Below are 25,284 nucleotides of genomic sequence, written 5' to 3' on the forward strand. Positions count from 1 at the left end.
TGCAAGATATAGAAGGGGAATGAATGCTTTCTTGAAAAACTCTAGCAAAACCACCCACAAATTGTTTTGACTAGTTATTTTTTCCTGTGTGTCTTTGAACATTCTTCTTTAGCCTTTTAGGCATGATATGTTACTCTAACTTGACCATCCTCACAATCCACTTTGGTTTTCCAATTTTAAACATAAGATATCCTATCAACATTCCAAATATCACTCCACATCCATAACCCATCGATATAGCTTGCCAACTAAACCCATTTTCAGGCTCTAAATTGTATTTTTGTTGTAAGGTCAATGGTGGGGGTTTCTTTGTCACATGGCTATTGCACTTTCTTGACAACGAAAATCCACATATTCTCAAGTTTTCAGTGTATGAATCATTAGCAAATGTATTGAATTAATTTCCTGAAGGTATGTGTCTTGTAAGTTGATTATGTGACAAATTTAAAACTTCAAGCCATGGTAGATCTGCTAATTGTCTAGGAATCTCCCCGATAAGCTTGTTGAAAGAGAAGTCTAACCATTCAAGATTGTTCAAATTTCCAAATAATAATGGAATATAACTTGTAAGGTTATTGTGAGAAAAGTTGAGCCTTTTGAGCGATTTTTGTCTCCCAATTATCTTTGGCATCTCTCCTCTAAAACTATTATTTGAAAAATCAATGGTGGTGAAGACAGTTTGGATTCTCACCAACTTAATATATAACCCTTTCATCATCACATTCAAAGAATCCTGATAATACTGCTCTCCCATATATTTCAATGCAACTTTTCCTTTATCCACATTTGTCATGGCTTTCAAAAATTTGAAATATTTTATTGGTAAAAGACCATTAAACTCATTGTTAGAGATGTCAAGGATTCACAAATTTGGGAAAGGAAATTTGGTCTTAGGATTGCCTATACAACCTAGAAATTTGTTGGATCTTATGACAAGAACCTGTAAGTTTAAAAGACCTTCCAACCAATAAGGGAAGGTTCCGTTTATCTTATTACTTATCTAAAACTTCCAAGTTCCTACAATTTGCCAAAGATCTTGGCAATGGCCCTTCCAATTGATTGCCATTAAGGTTAACATTCCTAAACTTATTTCCCTTAGAAAATGTTGCAAAGATGGTACCATGAAGGCTATTCATTTGCAAATCCAACACTGAGAGGACATTAGAGTGTACCAAACACGTAGGAACCACGCCACTTATGTTGTTATGAGACAAGTCTAGAACATAAAGGGAACTTGTAGCTCTAGCAGCTAAATGCAAACAGCAAACTCCTTAATTTGGGGAGATCAAGTTTTGGTGGGCTTTGAGAGAAAGTAACTAGGCCTTATCATTTCTCTACCTCCCTCCTCTCTCACTCATTTTTTCTCATATTTTCCACTCTTATTTTTTCATCATTTTCAAAATTATCCCAACTAGACATACCTTTAGATAAGAGAGAGATAAAGAATTTTCAAAATTATCCCAATCAGACATACCTTTAGATAAGATAGAGACAGAGAAGAAGAGAAAGAAAGAGATTTAGAGGAAAAATAAATAAAGATTAAAAAAATAATATTTAAATAAAATGGTAAAAAAATAAAATATTTGATATTAAATATATTGTAAAGTGAGATATTAAAATAAATCTTTTAGTTCCTCTTACTCCTGCGTAACCTCTCAAATTCTCACCATTAAAGTGATCAGATAAGATTTCCATCCCTTTTGTTGGTCTCCCTTCAAATCTCATATAGACATGAAAAATGAAAGCGACGCAGATATGCTTTGAGCCTGTACCCCAAGACACTTTTTGATCAGCAAATTTTGACACTTTCGCCTTCTTCTTCTCTCTTGAATTTTCTTCTCTCATGATTGTTTTTGTTGACCGAGCTTATTCCCCACCTCTGCCACCACCATTTCCTCTCCAGTAGAAGAGTCCTTCGGTTGCCACTTCCCCAACAACATTTCCGGTCTTTCATCCTCCTATGATAGAACCAATCTGTAATTGCCGATGCTTTCCAAAATAGGACTTTGGGTAAGAAATTGAACTTCCATTTGGGTAGGTAACACAAAGAGAGAAAGAAAGATGCATTTATTTCTGTCGAAGATGATCACTCACTGGTTCAAGCATCATTACTTGGTAAAGCTTGAACTCAAAAGAAGTTATGAGTCTTACAACTAAACCCAGTTCAGAGATTGGTTATGGGCCTTGTATGGTGTGGAAGGAGATACTGATTGCCCTCTCTGGCATTTTTTGCTCTAGAGGTAAATTTGATATTGGATTTTCCTTGTGTTTGGACTTGAGGTTTTCCATGTGGGTCTTTGATTGTTTATGTTTACTATTGCTCTTTTTTGTTAACGGAGCTCATTCTCCACCTCTACCCATAGATGTCTCAAGTTGTGGTTGAATGATACAAGCTTGATAAATAGCTAATTTTTTAGCATGATGTGTTTGAAGATGAGTTATAGAGATATGAGATTTGAAGAGAGACAAGAGAGGGGATGGCACAGGGATATAGTTTGTGTGATTTTTTAAAACTCTAATGTTTCGATCTTTTTTTTAGAGAGATGCTACGTTCACAACATTTTTACAACAAATCTTAGGTGGTTAGTTGTTATTAGTTCAAATTTGAACTTAACACTAAGATTACGTTTTTACCCTAACAATAACAATCAGTAACAACCTGCCACTTAAGATTTATTATAAAAATGTTGTGGATATCATATCTCTTTTTTTTAATGTATTTTTTGTTTTGAGGTGGTTTAAAGAGGTCTTTTTTTTTTCTTTTTTTTTTAATGGTTTAAAGAGGTCTAATTGATGGTATTTCACGTTGTTAGATAATAAAGTGATAAAGTCAAAATAAACCTAGTCACAAATGGGTTTATAGTTTACTACAATTTCTCCTTAAATAGTACTTAAAACAAAATATTTAAATGTAAAAAAAATCAATCCAGTGATATTTAGCAGAAAATAAAAACCAAGTTACTGTGATTTCTTTGACTATGTATATGAGGTAACTTGTATGGCATAAACACAACACAAAGAAAAAAAGGGGGAAAAAATTCAATGTTCATGAGAGAGAGATTGTTAATGACAAAGCCCTAGGAAAAAAAAAAGATCAAGAGTTTCATTATCAGGTTCCATTCGTTGATGATTCTAAAGAAAAGAAGATGGTTCCATTCGTAGATGCCTTGATGGCATAAACAAAACCCAGGAGGATAATGGTTGTACGCAAAATTTTTTTTTTTTTTTGATATGTTGCAGCACACTATTTAAAAAGGATTATTTGAATTTTATTTGTTGAAGTTGTTATGTAGATTAAAGAATAACTATTAATTAAGGAGTTTTTAATAAGGAATAATTATTTTTCATTTTAAATAATAATTATTCATAAGAAGAAAAAGAAATGATTCTTTGTAATAAAAACACAACTATATAAGGGTTGGTTATTCATAAAGTATAGTTATTTTTATTTCATTAGAGGTTCTATTATACCAAATGGTGCTAATTGTGTTTACAAAGAGCTTCCTTAACCTCTCAGTTACCCTTGCTCCGTCACAGTATATAATAATCGATAGTGTAAGGAAGCAAAAGATAACAACTTGATAATTATTAAGATAAACTTTACATACCCATTCCCACTAGAATGGCACAATAATTATATTCTCCCACAAAAATATACCAACAATAAATCCCATCATCATTATAAACATAGTGCTACATTATTAAACAAGAAACCAGTACTTTATCCAAAAATTAAAAAAAAAAAAAACCAAAGATTTTCCTTTTATCTTCAATATAAATTGGTCCTATATATATATATTAGAATATCAATAGACTTGGATCCTATTCAAGTCCTTTATTCTTTATGAAGATACTTATTTTGTCACCCCATTTATATTGGTATTGGGTCTATAAGCACTAATGCAACATTATCTTTCATCTCTTTTCCAACGTGAGTATAGCCATCCCCTTCCTTGTAAATGACATCTATTACTCGTGCAAGATTAAGAACACGCATAAGTAGAGGCATGGGAACAACAGTAGGTCTTATACACTCCTCATTAATGTCCTTCCATGCATTAGCAACTTGCCTGTTGAATTCATCATGGACTACTTGCTCTGAGACACCATGTTGCTTCATGTAGCATTCGACTGCTGAGGCAGCATGCCCTCTCTCTTGCTCAAACTACATACAGAGTTTTTCAAAAGGGTAAGTAGAAAGTTGGAAATACATATAAAATAGACCTCTCACACTAGCTTGTGAAACTTGATAAGAGTTTTTGATTGCATACCTTATGTGACTTCATGTCATCCATGAGTCTACCAATTACAGATGAAGCTGTAATGATCTTAGGGTTGCTGAAGATCCAATCAAATGCCTCTTTTGTAACAATGTCACCCATGCCAAGGAAAGAGATAGCTGTGAGCATAGGGTAACTAGAGGTTTTAAGTGCAACATGCATATACTCCTCCATTGTTGGGATGTAATTTTGGTGGAACCATTTGGCTTCATCAAAGTAGGCCCGAACCAAACGTTTCATCTAAGGTTTAAACAACATAAATGAAATAAGTACGTAGCATGAAAATGTTAACAAAAAAACATGAAAAGTTAAGTTGCTTGGCTCTTACAGCATCTTTTGCATAGCCAACACGATATGATCTTTCTTTCTTGGCCAACTCATTTTCAATTGCTTCAAATACATCAAAGAGTGCACGATAACATATTTGCATGTATTCTGGAAGTTTATCTATGCAGCTAATATCCCACCTGAAAATATCATATACCAATTACAAAAGTTAGATTGACGTTATACATCATAGTCTTAACATATATATTAATTAATTCAATCTATGAACCTCTCAATTGCTTTAGTGAAGGGTTCGAGTTCTTCAAGTGTGCCATAAACATCATATATATCATCTAGAATGGATGTCATGGAAATAACTTTGGTTAGTATTTTTCTTGCAAGTGAATATTGTGGCTCAAAGTAGACCGCGACTATCCAAAAGTAGCACTCGACAACTCTATCTCTTGCAAAAGATAGCTTCTTCGCAAAATCTAAATCTTTCCACCACCTACAATTTGAATATAACAATTAATATTAATTGATTGTAAGTAACCAAAAATATATAGCAAAATGCTATAAATTTTACTACAAAAAATTAATAAATTGTTTTATCAAGAATATGATTACTACTATATACCACTTCAACAATCTAATAAATGAAGTTTAAATTAAGTTTATAATTATTTGTAACATGTCATTTTGCAAGGTTTATATAGTAAAATCAATAGTATTCACTTCACCATTTCTAAAAACATTCGTATTTTATCTTTTTGGATCATGGTTTTAGAACTAATTACCTTGTGATATCACTAAGTTCCTCTTTGTGCAATGACTGCACTAGATTAAAATCTAATATTGAAAGCTTGCGCAAAATTTTGTTATGTGAAGCATCCTTTTCATAGACAGTAATGTATCGCCGAGCCTCTAGTCGTGGTATGCCCTTGTGCAAGGGCTGCTTTAGGGCATGAGTTATTTGTGTTGCCAACGGATTGCCTATAATGGATGATGTGGACTTAAGGTGAGTGGTAGTGAACTCAAGAGCCTCATCAAGAATGTCTTCTCCATGCACCCTTAGATGTGTAGCTTCATAGAAGGCTAGCATGCCTTCAACGTTGCTGGTCAAGCTTTCCTTGAATTGACCATCTTCGTCTTTGAACTTGTTGAAAACATCTATTTAGCAAAAACCAAACTTGTTTAATAAAAAATGTTGCTAAATCGCTATTACATGAAGAAATTAATCATACATGGGTCTTACCACATGAAACCTTAAATCCTTCTTGGCGTAGTAGTCGAAAACTGAGGGAAACTTTGTAGAGATCATTAACATCATTTTTGTCATTAAAAGTAGTGTACATATTTTCTAGAGCTTCTTGGATTTCTCTTTCAAAGTGGTAAGCAACGCCTAGGCGTTGGAGTGCATCAATTAAGCCCAACTGTTGTGAAAGATGACCCATGGCAAAGAACTCGTTTCTCACCTCATCTTTCAACTCTTCAACTTCACATACTTCATGGAAATGAATATCCTACACCATGAATTGCATGAACAAATAATTATATTGTAACAAAAAATGTTAAAAATATTATAAATTTTACTACATAATCTTCATAAACTAAGGTAGCAACTCATCATGTTACCTTGTCCTTAGAAATATTGTTGATGAAACGGTCACCCCAAATGCTTGGATGGAAATTTGCTGTCCGGCGAACAACCTCTGATTTGCCATTTTGGGATGGAGCCCCTGAGACTTGGATAGACATATTTTTTCTTAGTTCGAGGACGAGTCTAAGTTTTGAATGGTATGGTATGATGGGATTTGTTCTTTATGAACTTCTTAAGCGTGAAGTAGAATGCCTTCAAAGCCACGGTACTTATAAGCAATGGAGAGAAAGGTAGGTGGGTGAGCTTTATGTAAAGATCGATGTATAATTTTATTTATTAGAATGGTCAGTAAAGTATGAATTTTTTATGCACATTTTAAGAATGATGAAACATATGTCATTAGAATTATCATTTAAGTATAATGTTTTGATGCACACTTAACCTTAAGTATAATGAAACATATCATTAGAATAATCATTTGGGTATAACTTTTTGACTGACAGCTAAATATGTTGAATCGTGCACATGTCTCAATTGAATAGAGATAATGGACATTGCACATATTCTCTATGTCATAATGCACTTGATGGTGACGGTGGGGAGGGTGAGAGCAGTATCGATAGGACCCAAAATTTTGAAAAGTCTACTTATTCCAAAAATAAATAAGTTTAATTAGTAATTTTTTTTTTTTCACTTTGAAAAGTCTATTTATCCTAAAAATAAATTATTAATTTCCTTTTACCCTAATTACTAGCTATACCTCTCTCTTCCTTGAAAGAAAAGAAGGAAATTTTATATCCCTTGTATTGTAATATAATCAAAAGTTAAGAAAAAATATAATCAAAAGTTTAGATATTTAAAAACAGTAAAAAATTATTTCATAAAATAATTATTAACATATTATAGAAATAAGACATTGTTAATGCTTAATTTTAATTCAATCTTTCTATATTGAATTTAGATATCAAAAAATAAAACATAAAAACTGAATTTGAGACCTTCAAATCAAAAACTAGGCTTGACCTTTGGGGAGATCAAGCTTTCTTCTCTCATGATTGTTTTTGTTGACCGAGCTTATTCCCCACCTCTGCCGCCACCATTTCCTCTCCAGCAGAAAAGCCCTTCAGCTGCCACTTCCCCAACAACATTTCCGGTCTTTCATCCTCCTATGATAAAACCAATCTGTAATTGTTGATGCTTTCCAAAATAGGACTTTGGGTAACAAATTGAACTTCCATTTGGGTAGGTAACACAAAGAGAGAAAGAAAGATGCATTTATTTCTGTCGAAGATGATCACTCACTAGTTCAAGCATCATTACTTGGTAAAGCTTGAACTCGAAAGAATGAAAAGGAAAAGATGGTCATAGGATAACAGAACAACCAAACCCAGTTCAGAGATTGGTTATGGGCCCTGTAAGGTGTCGAAGGAGATATTGATTGCTCTTTCTAACATTTTCTGCTCTAGAGGTAAATTTGATATTGGATTTTCCTTGTGTTTGGACTTAAGGTTTTTCATGTGAGTCTTTGATTGTTTATGTTTACTATTGCTCTTTTTTGTTAACCGAGCTCATTCTCCACCTCTAGTCGTAGATGTCTCGAGTTGTCGTTGAATGATACAAGCTTGATAAATAGCTAATTTTTTTAGTATGATGTGTTTGAAGATGAGTTATAGATATATGAGATTTGAAGAGAGAACCGAGCTTATTCCCCACCTCTGCTGCCACCATTTCCTTTCCAGCAGAAGAGTCCTTCGGTTGCCACTTCCCCAACAACATTTTTGGTCTTTCATCCTCCTATGATAGAACCAATCTGTAATTACCGATGCTTTCCAGAATAGGACTTTGGGTAACAAGTTGAACTACCATTTGGGTAGGTAACACAAAGAGAGAAAGAAAGATGCATTTATTCTGTCGAAGATGATCACTCACTGGTTCAAGCATCATTACTTGGTAAAGCTTGAACTCAAAAGAATGAAAAGGGAAAGATGGTCTCGAGATAACAGAAAAAGAAGCTGTGAGTCTTAGAACCAAACCCAGTTCAGAGATTGGTTGTGGGCCCCATATGGTGTGGAAGGAGATATTGATTGCTCTCTCTAGCATTTTCTACTCTAGAGGTAAATTTGATATTGGATTTTCCTTGTGTTTGGACTTGAGGTTTTTCATTTGGGTCTTTGATTGTTTATGTTTACTATTGCTCTTTTCTGTTAACCGAGTTCATTCTCCACCTCTACCCGTAGATGTCTCGAGTTGTGATTGAATGATACAAGCTTGATAAATAGCTAATTTTTTAGCATGATGTGTTTGAAGATGAGTTATAGATATAAGAGAGACAAGAGAGGGGATGGCATAGGCATATAGTTTGTGTGATTTTTTAAAACTCTAATGTTTCGACTTTTTTTTTAATGTATTTTTTGTTTAGAGGTGGTTTAAAGAGGTCTTTTCTTCTTTTTTATTTTTTTTATTAATTTTTTTATTTTTTTATAATGGTTTAAAGAGGTCTAATTGAGGGTATTTCACACTGTTAGATAATAAAGTGATAAAGTCAAAATAAACCTAGCCACAAATGGGTTTATAGTTTACTATAATTTCTCCTTATAGTTTATTATAGTTTACAAATGGCCCAAAGTTTGGTGCGGTTTAGTCAATGAGGCTCGGTTTTGTTGGTAAGGTTTGGTCATTGCTCACCCCTAATTCTAACCTTTGAATAGAGATGTGCATGGGTTGGATTTGAAAGCTGGGATTTGTACTAAAACACAAGAACTTGTTTAGACCCCAAATTCAAAAAATATGGCTAGATTGCTTTTACTCTAACTTATTTATTACTCTAACTTATTTAAGTGTGGAACAAGAGTAAATGAAGCGCAATCACCGAATCTACTCTAGTGCATGCACATGAACAATAACAATAAAAGTAAAGCACAAGAGTAAGGGAAGCAAAATGCAAACACAAGATAACACTAAGACGTGTTATCGAAGAGGATGCCGAAGAACTCGGCAAAAAACCTCTCCGCGACCTTTCAAGTCGAAATCGATCCACTAGTGAATAATGTTAGGACATATGTAGAACTTGTTAGAACATATGTTATGTAAATTGGTTAATCCTTTGACAAAATGCACTTTACTTGTAATTGGGTAGATCTATGATGGTTTAAACCTTCAAGAAACATGTTGTTCAAGTCAAGAGTTAAAACCATGCAAAACTGTCCAAGAAACAAGTGAAGAAGTGTTGTTCATTAAAACTCAACAGATAGCTTGATAGATTCTATCTATCGAGGTTTAAACCCAATGCTTAACAGCTGCTCGACAGATACACTATCTATCGAGAATTATGAAATTCAGATTTTTAGATTTGTTTTCACGCATATTTATGTATGTTTGTGTAGGGTTTCCTTTCTCACAACCCTAGACATATATAAGAATTATTTTAAGGGCCATCACAAGTGTGGCAAGTGTTGCAAGTGTGATGCAAAGAGATTATTCATGCATATTGTGACTGGAGACAATTTGCCCTAATTCATCACTTTCTTTGTAGAAGCTACTGCGTTTTTGCTCCAAAGGTTTTGTAACCAATGAGCTTCTTGATCTTCATGTTGATGAATTGAAGAATTTTGCAGCCAACATCTTTCTCAAGTTGGTGTGTTAGTCATGTACTGGAATTTGTGCATCATTAGTTAGTCACATACTTGGAGTCGTAAATTGAAAGGAGAGATTGTCACTACATTATAGGTCCAATTGTGTATTGGAGCAAAGGTTCAACTGTAGGTTGGTATAAGGTACTAGGATTCCTTTACTTATAACTACTTGTTTTGATAATAATAGATTCTTGAGAGTGATGACCTTAAATTCATACGGTAGAGTTTTGCCTCGGTGGTTTTCTCAATTTATAAACAAATCACCCGTGTCAAATTTATTTTCCGTTGCATTTTGTTTAATTAGTGATTTGTTTATGCTACCACGCTTATTACATATTAAATTGACTTAATTAATTAACTTTGTTTGGATATAAGTATAAGTATTTGTTTGGAAAGCGCGTTTGCGCGTCTGCGTTTGCAACTTTCAGTGTTTTCCTCTTTTTTTTTTTTTTTTTTTTTAGCCGCATATGTTGACCTGTAGCAGCATTGTTCAGTTTGTATAAGTATTTGTTTGGAAAGCGCGTTTGCGCGTCTGCGTTTGCAACTTTCAGTGTTTTCCTCTTTTTTTTTTTTTTTTTTTTTAGCCGCATATGTTGACCTGTAGCAGCATTGTTCAGTTGGAGCCGTAAATTGAAAGGAGAGATTGTCACTACATTATAGGTCCAATTGTGTATTGGAGCAAAGGTTCAACTGTAGGTTGGTATAAGGTACTAGGATTCCTTTACTTATAACTAATTGTTTTGATAATAATAGATTCTTGAGAGTGATGACCTTAAATTCATCCGGTAAAGTTTTGCTTCGGTGGTTTTCTCAATTTATAAACAAATCACCCGTGTCAAATTTATTTTCCGTTGCATTTTGTTTAATTAGTGATTTGTTTATGCTACCATGCTTATTACATATTAAATTGACTTAATTAATTAACTTTGTTTGGATATAAGTATAAGTATTTGTTTGGAAAGCGCGTTTGCGTGTCTGCGTTTGCAACTTTCAGTGTTTTCCTCTTTTTTTTTTTTTTTTTTTAGCCGCATATGTTGACCTGTAGCAGCATTGTTCAGGGGACAATTATCACTGTTCACGCACTGTAGCAACATTGTTTATGCATTACAGCAGCACTGTTCATGTACTGTTCATGGAATCCACAATCACTTTATTCAGAAAAAAAATATATTAAAAATGGGTCTTACGGCACTATTTACACATTTAAAAATTATTTTACTACAATATTTTTAGTTTTTAGCCAAATAAGTTGTATTCAAATGGACCCTAAGAATAAGAAGATGATGATTTCACAGCTATTGGGTTTGCCAAAAGGCGCTAAGTTTGTGCCGTAAGATCAAGAAGTCATCAACTTGTATCTAGGGCCGGCCCTAGGCTTAGGCCAATTAGGTCATTGCCTAGGGCCCCCTTACTAGAGAAGGCCCCAAATTTGGGGGCAAAATTATTTATTTATTTTTTATGAGATGGGTTCAAGTTACACCTGGTGTAATTCTTATAGAGTTACACCTTTTTTAAACCATTGATTTTCATTAGATCTAATGGTTAAAAAAATACTAGTGACATGCCATATCTAATATCATTAAGTCATTAAATTCTCTTCTAAAAATAAACAAAATGTCAATTAACACTCACCCCCGCCGTTTTCTTCTTCTTCTTCCATCTCTCTTTCTTTCTCTCTCATGACTCATCTACCAAGACCTCCATAAACTCCTCCAATGAACCAAATAAATCAACAAGGGATAAAGCATTAGCATTTTTCATCTTTTCAGTTAGATGTGAATTATATGCATCTGTGTAAATAGATTTCAGTGGAATTGACAACGATTGAATTAATTTTTTATTTGACAATTCTCCTGAAGTAAACATATACAAGTAACAAACAACATTCCCTGCATTAGCAAACCAACCAATTTATTAATTTTAATTTTTTGTGATGGGAATGTTAGATTGGATGCGAATTGGTGCTTTTTTCTTTGACTCTTCTGTATTCCTAACAGAGAAGTTATACGCTCCACCCAAAATTCCAATTAAATGAAGATACTATAGAGATGTTGTAGTCTAGTGGCTATTCTGTGTTAGATGCCCTGTACGTGAACTTAATACATGTGATGGTGGTACTTATAATAAGTCTTTTAAAAGGATTTCATGTAGCTTTTCGATACCCTGTATGCCAACTCAATACATGTAATGCTGAGCTGGGGGAAAATTGAATTAATACCAATAAAATTACAATGTATCAGTTCCCTAGTTGATTTATTCGGTTCATTGGACGAGTTTATGGAGTAACTGGTAGATGAGAGAGAAAGAGAGAAGGATAGAAGAAGAAGAAAACCGTGGAGGGTGAAAGTATTTATTGACTTTTTGTTTATTTTTAGAAGAGAATTTAATGACTTAATGATATTAGATATAGCATGTCACTAGTGTTTCTTTAACCATTAGATCTAATGAAAATCAATGGTTTAAAAAAGGTGTAACTCTATAAGAGTTACACCAAGTGTAACTTGAACCCATCTCATTTTTTATATATAAATATTTTTAGGAGATATTAAAACATTTATTTTACATTTTTTTTTCACTATTAAGAAAACTCAAAAAAGTAAGTAATGCTAGATATAGAGATAAGACAAATTTAAATAAATAGGTCTTACAAATAGATGTGTTACTAATCACAAGTAATTCAAATAAGAAAATGTTAAAAATACTATAAATTTTACTATATAACTTTTATTTTTTTAATTATTTTTATACAAGATAAAAATTCTACTATAACCTAATTTAAGTATATATGTGTGCGAAACTTTCTTCTAGAGACTATCTCAGCCATTGCCCCCCACACCCCACAAGAACTTATATTTGTGAAGTGATCACTACACACTGCACCAAGGGTGTGTGGTGGTCTTCATAACTTTTATAATTTGATATGACAATGAATATGATATGTAGATTTCAACAAACTATTGAATGCATTTTTTGATGAATATTTGTTTATAGTAAAATTTGTTATAACTTTATCATTTTCTCAAAAAAAAAAAAAAATCATATTGAAAATTAAAAAGAAGGGATTTAAAAAAATTATTATATAAAATGCTAGTTAAATATTATTTAAGTGATAACATAAAGGCTCCATTTGAAGATTTTGCTTTAGGCCTCCAAAACGCTTAGGTGGGCCCTGCCTGTATCTAATAAAACAAGTGCGTGGGCAACCTTTGGGCTTGCCTCATGATGCCATGAAATCCCATAAATCTGTTTATGGATCTTTTGACGAAAGGCCCTCACAGTGGTGGAGTTGAAGCAAACCAAGAAATAGCTGGAGGTTAAGGAGGCAGAGATGTCCTAGGCCGAGCAGGCAGTTTATGACGCGGGCATGACCAGGGCGTCTAAAAGACTTACTGCCCAACTCAGGGATGTCGCTCGAGCCTTCTGTATGGAGGTGTGGGGCCAAGCCCTAAGTGCTGCTGGGGTTAGCACCGACTTAGAGCTTAGGGCTCCTAATAGGATATACTACCCCCCGGCCTTGCGTTTAGCTCCCACTCCTCCTCAGCTCCTAGCAGATCCTAACTCCGCTCCCCCTTCCTTCTCCAACCAACCTGCATCTACTCCCTCTGCTGCCCCTACCAAAGACAAAGAGCGAGAGCAGCCCCCATCAGACGACGTGGTGGAGGTAAAGACGATCAAGACAATAGAGGTGACCTAGCAGAAGAAGAAAAAGAAAGAGAAAGAGAAAGAGCAAGAGAAGAAAGGAGAAAAAGGAAAAGAGGCCTCAACTTAACTCCACACTGGACTTAAGAAGAAGAAAGCCATTTTTGTAATTAGGCCCAAGTGTATCTAATGCCTCCTATTTTGTACTTAATTTTTATAAATTAATGAAAAAGTAGTCAGAATTTACTTCATGTGTCTTTGCTATTTAAATTATATTTGTTAGTTTATGTTTTACAGCCTTGTCCTTCTCTAATAATACTTTCATTACTCTAACTTATAACTTACTCATGGCATATTCTTTACCCTTCTATTTAATCTGACATGGCTTGCACAACAATTACCAAATTGACTTATAGAATTCAACAAAAATTTAAACTTATACTTACTTTAAATTGGGCTTGGGATCACAAAGTAAACTTACTAGATCTAACCTTTAAATCTGAGGCAATTCCCAAGGAAATTTACCTTACTATCAATATACATACTCTCTTGCAAGGATCACTCTGCCCTTCATTTAGACATTGAAGAGCCATGCCGAGTCTAATTCTTATCCCACACTTAGAACATTTCACCACAATGTTAATTTACCCTCCTAGGCTTGTGATTCGAGGAGTCAAACAAGGCCTAGGTTCTGTATAACACTTAGAATACTTCATGATAATGTTAATTTACCCTAGACTTGTGACCTGAGGAGCCAGACAAGGCCTAGGTTTTGTTTAACACTTAGAATATTTCATGATAATATTAATTTACCCTAGGGTTATGACCCGAGGAGCTAGACAAGGCCTAGGTTCTATTTAACACTTATAATATTTCAAAGACTGATTGATGTAGCCAAAACATCTACAATGAAACGCAACTGAGAAAGATATGAGTGGCAAAAGAGTTCGTAACATTAATAATAATAGCGTCGCAGATTGTTTACATTCCAAGGGCGATGAACTACATTTTCATTTAGATCTTCTAAGTAATAAGCCCCAATGCCAGCAATGGAAGTGATCCTATATGGCCATTCCCAGTTAAGACCCAGTTTTCCCCAGGCAAGGTTTTTTGCTGTTCCTACCACTTTCCTTAAGACCAGATCCCCCAACGCCAGAAGCCTTAACTTAATCCCTTTATCATAAACTTGCTTAAGTTTCTGTTGGTAATGTGTCATTTTTACCATTGTCACCTCTCTTCTTTCCTCGGCCACATCCAGGCTATCCTGGAGTAAGCAATTGTTCTCTTTAACACTAAACTGATTCGTTCTCAAAGTTGGGAATCCAGACTCAAGAGGGATTACTGCTTCTGGCCCATAAGTCATTGAAAAAGGAGTCTTCCCCGTTGATCTTCGAGGTGTGATGCGATAGGTCCACAACACATGGAGCAATTCATCCACCCACTTTTCTTTAGCGTTGTCCAATATTTTCTTCAGTCCAGATACTATAACTTTGTTGATGGCCTTGGCCTGTCCATTCCCCTGAGGATAGGCAGGTGTAAAATATCTGTTCCTAATACTCTCCACAATATCTTCGAAAGGCTTAACTACCAAATTGAAGACCATTATCTGAGATCAGTGCATGAGGGACTCCAAACCTTGTGACAATATTCTTCCAGATGAACCTCTTAGCATCCACGTCCCTAATGTTAGTTAGTGGCTCAGCTTCCACCCACTTGGTGAAATAGTCCATGCCGACAAGGAGCCATCTTCAGTTTCCTATAGCCCGTGGAAATGGTCCCACTATGTCTAAGCCTTATTGAGCGAATGGCCAAGGGCTGGATATGGGATTCTGGACTCCTCCTAGCTGATGAATATTTGGGGCATATCTCTAACATTGGTCACACTTCCTCGTATAGTCTTGGGAGGCTTTTTGCATGCTAGGCCACCAACATCCTTGGGTGAGGGCCCTATGTGCCAAAGACCTACCACCTGTGTGACTTCCACATATGCGTTCATGTAATTCTTCCAACAAAGGCTCCATTGCCTTAAGGTGCACACATAATAAATATGGCCCTAAGTGAAAGCGCTTGTAAAGCTTCTGGTCTCTAGATAGCCAATAGCGAAGGGCATTTCTACGCACCTTCTCTGCTTCACACTTGTCCTCTGGCAACACTCACTGCTTCAAAAAGGATACTATGGGTCCATCTAGCTTGCCCCCACATAGAGGCTATAAACCCCATCCAAGGATACCCCTATGAGACTTGAGCTATTCATCTCCTTGACAATCACAATTTGAGGAAGACCTGATCCCAGAGAAGTGGCCAGCATGGCCAAAGAATCTGCATGAGGGTTCTGCCCCCTAGGGATTTGATTCAATGTGAAACTCTTAAATTGAGCCTGAACACGCTGTACCTTAGCAAGATACCTCTGTATTCTCTCATCTCGAGACTTAAACTTTCTATTAACCTGGCCCACCACCAACCTAGAATCAGAATACAACTTCACCACATCTCCCCCTAATTGCTTGACCATTGCTACACCTGCCAACAGAGCCTCGTACTCGGCCTCATTGTTAGTAGCCAAAAAATCCAACTGCAACGATTTCTCCATTACTAGCTTCTCGGGAGTAATTAACACAATCCTAATCCCTGCTTCCTTTCGATTAGATGCCCCATTCGTATAAACCTCCCAAGGGAGGACGACGATGGCCGAAGCGACCATCATCCCCAATCCTTTTTCTTCCTTCTCCATTGTACCTTCAATAAACTTCGCCACAAAGTTTGCCAGAATTTGCCCTTTTATGGTAGTCCAAGGCATGTATCTGACATCGTAGGCTCCAAGCATGGTTCTCCACTTAGCAATTCTGCCCGTATAGTCTGATTTCCTTAGAAGAGCTTGCAAAGGAAGCTGGGTGAGCACCACTATAGTGTGAGCCTGAAAATAATAGGGCAACTTCCTCATGGCATGCACTATGGCCAAAACTACCTTCTCCAAAGGTAAATAGCATGTTTCAACTTCCTGTAAAGATTTGCTGATATAATAGATAGGCATCTGGACCCTATTCTCGCTTCTGATCAAGACAAGACTAACAACATAGTCCGTGACAGCTAGGTAAGTATACAACACTTCCTCCTTCTCGGGCCTGGAAAGTATTGAGGGACTTGACAAGTACTGCTTAAGATCCTCAAAAGTCGTTATACACTCCTTTATCCACTGAAAATCCTTCCACTTGTGAAGAAGCTGGAAAAAGGAACGACACCTGTCCGCCGACCTAGAGATAAATCTATTTAAGGCAACTGCCATCCCAGTTAACCTCTGCACCTACTTGGGATTCCGAAGTGGATGTAAATTGTTAATAGCCTTAATCTGCTTGAGGTTGACCTCAATCCCACGATGGGTAATCATGTAGCCCAAAAACTTACCCAAGTTGACCCCAAAAGAGCATTTAAAGGCATTTAGGCGTAGCCTATGCTTCCTTAGGACCGAGAATGTCTCCCCTAAGTCAGCCAGATGCTCTCCTATCTACCTGCTCTTCACCACTATGTCATCAATGTATGCCTCCACGTTCCTTCCTAGCTGTGACTCAAACATTTGCGTCACCATTCTCTATTACGTGGATCTTGCATTCTTGAGGCCAAAAGGTATCACCTGATAATAATAGTTCTCATTAGGAGCATGAAAGGTCATCTTCTCCTGATAAGGTAATGATAGGGGTATCTTATGGTAACACTGAAAGGCGTTTAGGAAACTCATTCGAGGATGTCCTACAGTGGCATCCACCAACTGGTCAATCCTAGGGATGGGAAAGGGGTCTTTCGGAAAACTTTATTCAAATCAGTGAAGTCCACGCAGACTTGCCACTTCCCATTCTTCTTCTTAACCACCACAATGTTGGCTAACCATTCAAGATAGAAGATCTCCTTAATAGCTCCAGCCTACTTCAACTTGTTCACCTCCACCCTTACTGCCTCAGCATGATCCTTGGATGAGCACCGAGGAGGCTGTTTGCGCGACACAGCCTCGGGATTAACGTTCAACTGATGACATATAAATCCTGGATTAATCCTTGGGACATTATAAGTACTCCAAGTGAATACATCAATGTTGGCCTCTAGAAACTTCACCAACTTTGCTTTTTCCAAGGATAGCAACTGGGATCCCACCTGGCAATATTGTTCTTGATCCTATCCTACAATCACTCTCTCTAGATCCTCAAACGACTCTGCAGATGTTTCCGCCTGTTGCCCCTCCGCGGGGCCCTTTAGTTGCTATGGAACTGGATCTTTAACCACCACAACAGGATCTGGAGACTACCTCATCATTGTTGATACCAAGCACTGCCTAGCCATGGCCTGGCTACCCACTAATTCTCCCACTCTCCCCTGAGTAGGATACTTAACCTTAAGATGCAAGGTTGGGGACACAGCACCCATAGCATGAAGCTAGGGTCTGGCTAGGGTAGCTATATAGGGGAAAAAGACTCCACCACAATGAAGTTAACCTACACCTCCTCATCCCCAGCTTGTATTGGTAATCTTATCATCCCTCGGGGGGACTAGCATTCTGCCAGCAAAGCCTACCAACAGTGAATCATAACTCTCTAAGTCCTCGGGCTTCAAATTTAGCCCTCGGTACAAATCGGGGTACATTATTTCTACACCACTTCCCTGATCAACCAACGCCCTCCTTACATCATAATCCCCAATCCTAATAGTGGCCACCGATGCGTCATCATGTGGTTGGAGAGTTCCCTCCTTATCTTCCTCAGAAAAACTCAAGGTAGGGATGACCATCCCTCTGGCCCTTTTGAAAGACTGAGCATTATACTTCAAATCACAACCTTCACCCATGAACATAACTTGAATACTCTGGCCCACACTACCCTCGGGCTTGGCAAAGATCACATTGATAGTACCCAATGCTGGCTGAGGAGTGCTACCCCAGTTAAACTCTGCCCCTGAGTGATTGAATTGCTCCGCAGGTTGATGCAAAAACCGGTTGAGCTTCCCCCCCTTCACAAACTAGCTCAGGTGGTCCCGCAGGGTCCTACAATCCTCGGTGGTATGTCACCTGTCCTTATGGTAATGGCAATAGAGGCTTTGATTTCTTCTGGACGTGTCCCCGCCTATCTTATTGGGCCACTTAAAATAAGGTTCACCCTTAATTTTCTCCAATAATTGATACACAGGCTCCTTAAACAAGAAGTTGACCAGCTGAGCTCTCATAGATGATGGATGATTAAAAAACTCCCTTCGAGGGCGATTACCTGGGTATCCCCCTCCCTAAGAATCCCTCCTATCTGAGAACATTTTAGCCTTACCCTTTCCTTGTATTTGGTTCTTCTCAACCCGCTTGTACTCATCTATCCACCCCATAAGTTGGCGTATGTTCAAGGCGGACTTCATCGTCAACAACTTCCTCAACTCGTGCTCGACAGGGAGCCCAACCTTAAGAGTCCTCATGGCCACATCTTCAAAGTCTCCATCAATCCATCATACGTCTCACAATCCCGATTTGAGTAGGTCTTGAGGGTCTCTCCTTCCTTCATCGCCATAAACAGCAAAGAGTCCAAAGGCTTAGGGACTCTGCTACACGTTATGAATCTAGCACCAAATGCCCTCGTTAGCTCCTTGAAAGACCTCACTAACCCCTCTTCCAAGGAATCGAACCAACGCATGGCCACGGGCTCGAGACAAGAGGGGAACACTGTACACATAAAGGCCTCGTTATTGGCATGTACTGCCATCTTCTGATTAAAGTGACTGACGTGCTCCACGGGATCAATTCTTCCATTGTAAACGACAAACATCGGCTGAGAAAACCGATGAGGAAGCTTGGCCTTGTTGATCCTCTTAACGAAGGGTGATTTAGAAATTTGCTGTAAAGCCTTACTCATTGCATCATTCCCCATGCCATGGTGAAAAGGCCTTCTCTCACACTTATGACCACCCCTCTCCCACTTACTTTGGTGCAAAGAGGCTGAAAAGGACTCACTAGACGGAGTTCTAGACCCACGATGATAAGAACGGTCCCTAATTCCCCCAGATCCATCACTTGGTAGGGAGGAAGAACTTCTCCTATCTCGCTCCCTACGTCTCAGCCTGGCATGCAAGCGATTAACCTCTTGTTGCAACCTCCGTGTCTCCTGATCATGTGAGATACGACTCCTAGTTCTTGAGTGACTTCGCTCAGTACGCTCAATATGATAAGACTCCACCATAACACTTGGAATATGTTGCCAATCCCTCCTTCTCTCTAAGTTAACGAGTTGGTTTTCCCTTTGTGAGCCAACTGATTCCTCCCTATCCTAGCCCACATTAGCCATAAATACTCAAGTCCAATCCACAATGCCTTGCTATTCCCAAAGACGACGCCAATTGTAAGGATCAAAGATTCTACCTGCTCAAGCCCACTTAGAATTGTGNTGTAAATAGATTTCAGTGGAATTGACAACGATTGAATTAATTTTTTATTTGACAATTCTCCTGAAGTAAACATATACAAGTAACAAACAACATTCCCTGCATTAGCAAACCAACCAATTTATTAATTTTAATTTTTTGTGATGGGAATGTTAGATTGGATGCGAATTGGTGCTTTTTTCTTTGACTCTTCTGTATTCCTAACAGAGAAGTTATACGCTCCACCCAAAATTCCAATTAAATGAAGATACTATAGAGATGTTGTAGTCTAGTGGCTATTCTGTGTTAGATGCCCTGTACGTGAACTTAATACATGTGATGGTGGTACTTATAATAAGTCTTTTAAAAGGATTTCATGTAGCTTTTCGATACCCTGTATGCCAACTCAATACATGTAATGCTGAGCTGGGGGAAAATTGAATTAATACCAATAAAATTACAATGTATCAGTTCCCTAGTTGATTTATTCGGTTCATTGGACGAGTTTATGGAGTAACTGGTAGATGAGAGAGAAAGAGAGAAGGATAGAAGAAGAAGAAAACCGTGGAGGGTGAAAGTATTTATTGACTTTTTGTTTATTTTTAGAAGAGAATTTAATGACTTAATGATATTAGATATAGCATGTCACTAGTGTTTCTTTAACCATTAGATCTAATGAAAATCAATGGTTTAAAAAAGGTGTAACTCTATAAGAGTTACACCAAGTGTAACTTGAACCCATCTCATTTTTTATATATAAATATTTTTAGGAGATATTAAAACATTTATTTTACATTTTTTTTTCACTATTAAGAAAACTCAAAAAAGTAAGTAATGCTAGATATAGAGATAAGACAAATTTAAATAAATAGGTCTTACAAATAGATGTGTTACTAATCACAAGTAATTCAAATAAGAAAATGTTAAAAATACTATAAATTTTACTATATAACTTTTATTTTTTTAATTATTTTTATACAAGATAAAAATTCTACTATAACCTAATTTAAGTATATATGTGTGCGAAACTTTCTTCTAGAGACTATCTCAGCCATTGCCCCCCACACCCCACAAGAACTTATATTTGTGAAGTGATCACTACACACTGCACCAAGGGTGTGTGGTGGTCTTCATAACTTTTATAATTTGATATGACAATGAATATGATATGTAGATTTCAACAAACTATTGAATGCATTTTTTGATGAATATTTGTTTATAGTAAAATTTGTTATAACTTTATCATTTTCTCAAAAAAAAAAAAAAATCATATTGAAAATTAAAAAGAAGGGATTTAAAAAAATTATTATATAAAATGCTAGTTAAATATTATTTAAGTGATAACATAAAGGCTCCATTTGAAGATTTTGCTTTAGGCCTCCAAAACGCTTAGGTGGGCCCTGCCTGTATCTAATAAAACAAGTGCGTGGGCAACCTTTGGGCTTGCCTCATGATGCCATGAAATCCCATAAATCTGTTTATGGATCTTTTGACGAAAGGCCCTCACAGTGGTGGAGTTGAAGCAAACCAAGAAATAGCTGGAGGTTAAGGAGGCAGAGATGTCCTAGGCCGAGCAGGCAGTTTATGACGCGGGCATGACCAGGGCGTCTAAAAGACTTACTGCCCAACTCAGGGATGTCGCTCGAGCCTTCTGTATGGAGGTGTGGGGCCAAGCCCTAAGTGCTGCTGGGGTTAGCACCGACTTAGAGCTTAGGGCTCCTAATAGGATATACTACCCCCCGGCCTTGCGTTTAGCTCCCACTCCTCCTCAGCTCCTAGCAGATCCTAACTCCGCTCCCCCTTCCTTCTCCAACCAACCTGCATCTACTCCCTCTGCTGCCCCTACCAAAGACAAAGAGCGAGAGCAGCCCCCATCAGACGACGTGGTGGAGGTAAAGACGATCAAGACAATAGAGGTGACCTAGCAGAAGAAGAAAAAGAAAGAGAAAGAGAAAGAGCAAGAGAAGAAAGGAGAAAAAGGAAAAGAGGCCTCAACTTAACTCCACACTGGACTTAAGAAGAAGAAAGCCATTTTTGTAATATAGGCTGTGGAGGGTAAAAGAAATCTAAGGGGAGTAAATTGTACTGAAGGCCAGCCATGAAAGCTTAATTTTGTAAGTCAATATAGAGCCAGAAAGAGCCACAACTCACAAGCACTTCCAGAGTTAAGACTAAAGAGTATATAGCTATATATGTTTCTTTTCTTTTTGTGTAAAATGTCATTACCATTTTACATTTATTTAGAGGCGCAAGATATAGTTAAAATGTATTGGGATTCAAGTTATTGGTAATGGTAAGGGTGGAGATTTGTGTTCCAACTTTTGGAACTGTGTGCTTTTGGACGTAGTTTGATCAATGTATACTGCGCACCGTGTACATTCCCATGGCATATTGGGTGGTTTGTTTTCTAAGAGTAATGAGGAAGCCAATGAGGTTTGTACTTTCCATGTGCTGAATTCTATTTTGCGTGCTTTCTAGAATCTAGATATTCCAAATGAATTCTCAAAAAAAAAAAAAAAAAAAAGATATTCCAAATGAAATTCTTATTTGGAATATATTCATTTATATGTTTTTAGTATAATTCTAAAATGGGTTGGTTCATTTGGAAATATTAAAAATTGTCATAAGATTATCATAAAAGATGCCCCCCTTTTTTTTAAATATAAAGTAGAGCATCTTGCTCTCCCATTATGATATATATATATATATATATCGTAAATTAAATATAGAATCAAAATGCTCTGCCAGTGATTTGATTCAAAAATAAGTAGCAATTGGTTATTTCACATCCATATTTGGAGAAATTGTCCAAATTATAGTGGTATCAAAAAATTGCCTTGAGTATTATTTTGCCTTGAGTTTTTTAACTGGGTATATGCATGGGTGATGATTTATGGGCCAGGGCCACTGATCTCATTCTCATGTTTGACCATTTTGAAGTTTGGAATGGGAGGCATGAAAGTGTATTAGGTGCCTAATCTATAATATGGAAATTAAGTGATTCTTAGTTAACTCAACTGGTAATGTTTTTGATAGTTGAATAAGAGATTTGTGGTTCATTCCTCCTTGTCTACACCAAAAACCGATTGATATCTTAATTTGATAATAAAAAACTATCATCAGGAGCAAACACTATAAGTTGAAGCTCCCGGAAAAAAAAAAAATTAGAGCCTTTTAATTTTTATTTATTTATTTTTTATTGATTACTTCTGCCACAGCTCACATTTTTTCTGGTTTATAGTAATATATTTTTAGGGTTACAAATAATGTTAAATTATATTACTTTAAACTAATTAAAACTTTTTTTGGATTAAACAATTCAACCCACACTAGACATATTCGATTAGGTTTGTTCTTTCTCCAATAAATTCTTATTAAATTAGTTCAAAATTATTTTTTACACATATTCTAATTTATCCTTTTTATTTATTTGTTAATATATTATGGAGGTTATTACACCCCCTCCCTCAAGGCTTGGAGAAATGACACCCATCCCAAACTTGAAGGGTCTCTCAACATAAGCGTCAACAAAATTATAATTACATCCAATAAGCCTAAGATCCTTAATCTCTTGGGTCTTGAGATCCTGTGACATAAGGTGTCCTCCATTCATTTCCAAAACAATCTTGCCATTCCTGGTAAAACCTACTGCCTTTGGTATGTAGTTTGTTGAAGCAAAGCCACCTTGATAAGTCATAGGTAAACTTAAAGCTTTGGTCCATGAGGAAACAACACCATAGTGTTTCATCACCCATATATTGAGATGAAGACTACTATAGTCTTCATGAAACAAGGCAATGGAATTCCCATATATGTAAACATAAGCACACAGAAAACCGTCATGGGTATAAGGTGGAAGTTCTTCTGGCAGCAGTATCTCGCGGAAGACCTCATCCCCCAAATCAAACACCAAAACAAAATGATGTGCTTTGTTAACATTAATGACCCTGAAAGCAACCCAATGCAGAGCCCCATTGAGAAACGCCCGCGGCTGACGAGGACCTAAGGCGCATTGGGGAGCCAAACCAGAGCTAAGCATTCTCCATTCACCAGTGGAGAGTGAGTAAATCTCAACCTCAGTTCGAGAGCTTGTGCAAGCAAAGGTCAAAAGCCTCACCACTTTATAATCATTAGTTGTGGGATCAAACCCAAAACCAATAGAGGCGTAGAAGTCAGCGTCAGTGTGCGTAGCGCACCTGACACTGGGATGAGGAAGTTGGAGAAACTTTCTAACACATGGGTTCCACAGAAAAAACCTGTCAGCGTTGAAATCGAATACATCATCGGAAAGGCAGAGCAGGCCGTTACAGGTACCCACCACACGGAATATATGATTACTGGGTTCAAACCTGGTGAGTTCTTCAGCGAAACCATCATCATCTTCTTTATACAATAAGTAGACTTCTTTGTTGTTAGCTTTGTGTTCAGGATTAACTGGTTGTGTGACCAACTTGAAGAGGAGGAGGTTGTGGTCGTTGGTGTAGGAGTGGTGGAGATGGGTGGAAATGAAAGTTGGGTTTTGAATTAGAGAGTTCCAAGTTTTTGACACTGAGGTGCAGACAATGATGGATTTGATAGGTAGGCTTAGGAAAATATGGGTTAGAATCTCATCAGGTAAAGAATCCCATCTCTCCTCGTTGTCTGACATTGCTGCTTTCAGAGAGAAATGGAGTGGAGAGTAGGCAAAGAGGGACGAAGGTTGTGGACTCTGGAGTGTGGATTTTAGAGTACACAGTTTTTAAAGAATCAGACAACGTTTGGACTTCTTTTTAAATAAATAAAAAAATTCGTGGAAAACGTGATTTGAATATTTTATGGATTTTTTTTTCCTAAAAAGAATGTTAGTATATAAATAAATAAATTATATATATTATGCCGCTCTCCATTCTTAGCTCTCTTTTTATATTCTTAACAAATAAATAAAGTTTAGATACAAATTTAGTTGTGATTAATATATCCACTTAAAAATTTTACATTACTAAATGTGGGGGGAGAAAAACCCAACCCAACTTATTGGGCCCAAGGCCCTGAATGAGGAGCACTCTTCGTCCGAGGAGGTGTGACCTTCAGTCAGAGGCCCACGTCAAAAGGGGACGCCCTGGGACAAGCCCGCATACCATCCGAGGAGATGCTCATATGTCCGAGTAGTCCTGCATCTTCGGATCCGAAGAGGCCAACCCAACACGAGTATGGGAGGTTCAAGCGATTTATTTGACAAGTGTCAAGGGAGAGAGGAACCTCGGACACACATAAAGATAACGGGAGCAGAGAAATACCAAGGAGACATACTTCAACCACCACATTTAATGCACTGCACCTACCTTCTTGGCCGCATTTATGTGGATAGGACCTCTGAACAGTGCTTTCGCAGCTACCGCCACTCACATAAGGTTAAAAGTGGGGTGATGGGACATGCACTCAAGTGGATGCCTGGATGATAAACAAGTGGACGGAGGAGATGTAAGAAGACAATGCTATATAAGGG

General features: G+C 37.0%; 2 protein-coding genes, 1 long non-coding RNA gene and 1 pseudogene across 4 annotated transcripts in view; all 4 read right to left on the reverse strand.

Moving 5' to 3' along the window:
• Positions 1-25,284, reverse strand: part of LOC136070281 (uncharacterized) — a 79,391-nt gene that overhangs the window by 6,153 nt on the left and 47,954 nt on the right. The gene's annotated exons all lie outside the window — the stretch shown is intronic.
• Positions 3,741-6,371, reverse strand: LOC112039852 (sesquiterpene synthase 2). The gene is made up of 7 exons (XM_024072763.2): positions 6,183-6,371; positions 5,803-6,070; positions 5,345-5,717; positions 4,837-5,055; positions 4,609-4,747; positions 4,272-4,520; positions 3,741-4,165 (listed from the first exon to the last, which is right to left on the reverse strand). The coding sequence occupies exons 1-7, from the start codon at positions 6,303-6,305 to the stop codon at positions 3,872-3,874; spliced, it is 1,665 nt and encodes a 554-aa protein (XP_023928531.1). The 5' UTR covers positions 6,306-6,371; the 3' UTR covers positions 3,741-3,871.
• LOC112039834 (uncharacterized) lies at positions 17,910-19,294 on the reverse strand (annotated as a pseudogene).
• Positions 23,233-24,533, reverse strand: LOC111993944 (F-box protein At3g07870). Its single transcript, XM_024025787.2, has one exon. The coding sequence runs from the start codon at positions 24,445-24,447 to the stop codon at positions 23,233-23,235; it is 1,215 nt and encodes a 404-aa protein (XP_023881555.2). The 5' UTR covers positions 24,448-24,533.

This window comes from Quercus suber, unplaced genomic scaffold, assembly GCF_002906115.3.
Source record: "Quercus suber isolate HL8 unplaced genomic scaffold, Cork oak 2.0 scaffold_223, whole genome shotgun sequence".
In the NCBI taxonomy this organism is placed as follows: Eukaryota; Viridiplantae; Streptophyta; class Magnoliopsida; order Fagales; family Fagaceae; genus Quercus; species Quercus suber.

Bases quoted from the DNA above. Each gene is read 5' to 3' on its own strand.
- LOC112039852 (XM_024072763.2), bottom strand. From the start codon at position 6,305: ATGTCTATCCAAGTCTCAGGGGCTCCATCCCAAAATGGCAAATCAGAG. The intron at 5,718-5,802 runs GTAAGACCCATG...TTTGCTAAATAG, and splicing joins AGGATTTAAGGTTTCATGTG to ATGTTTTCAACAAGTTCAAA. The intron at 4,166-4,271 runs GTATGCAATCAA...CTCTGTATGTAG, and splicing joins ATGACATGAAGTCACATAAG to TTTGAGCAAGAGAGAGGGCA.
- LOC111993944 (XM_024025787.2), bottom strand. From the start codon at position 24,447: ATGTCAGACAACGAGGAGAGATGGGATTCTTTACCTGATGAGATTCTA.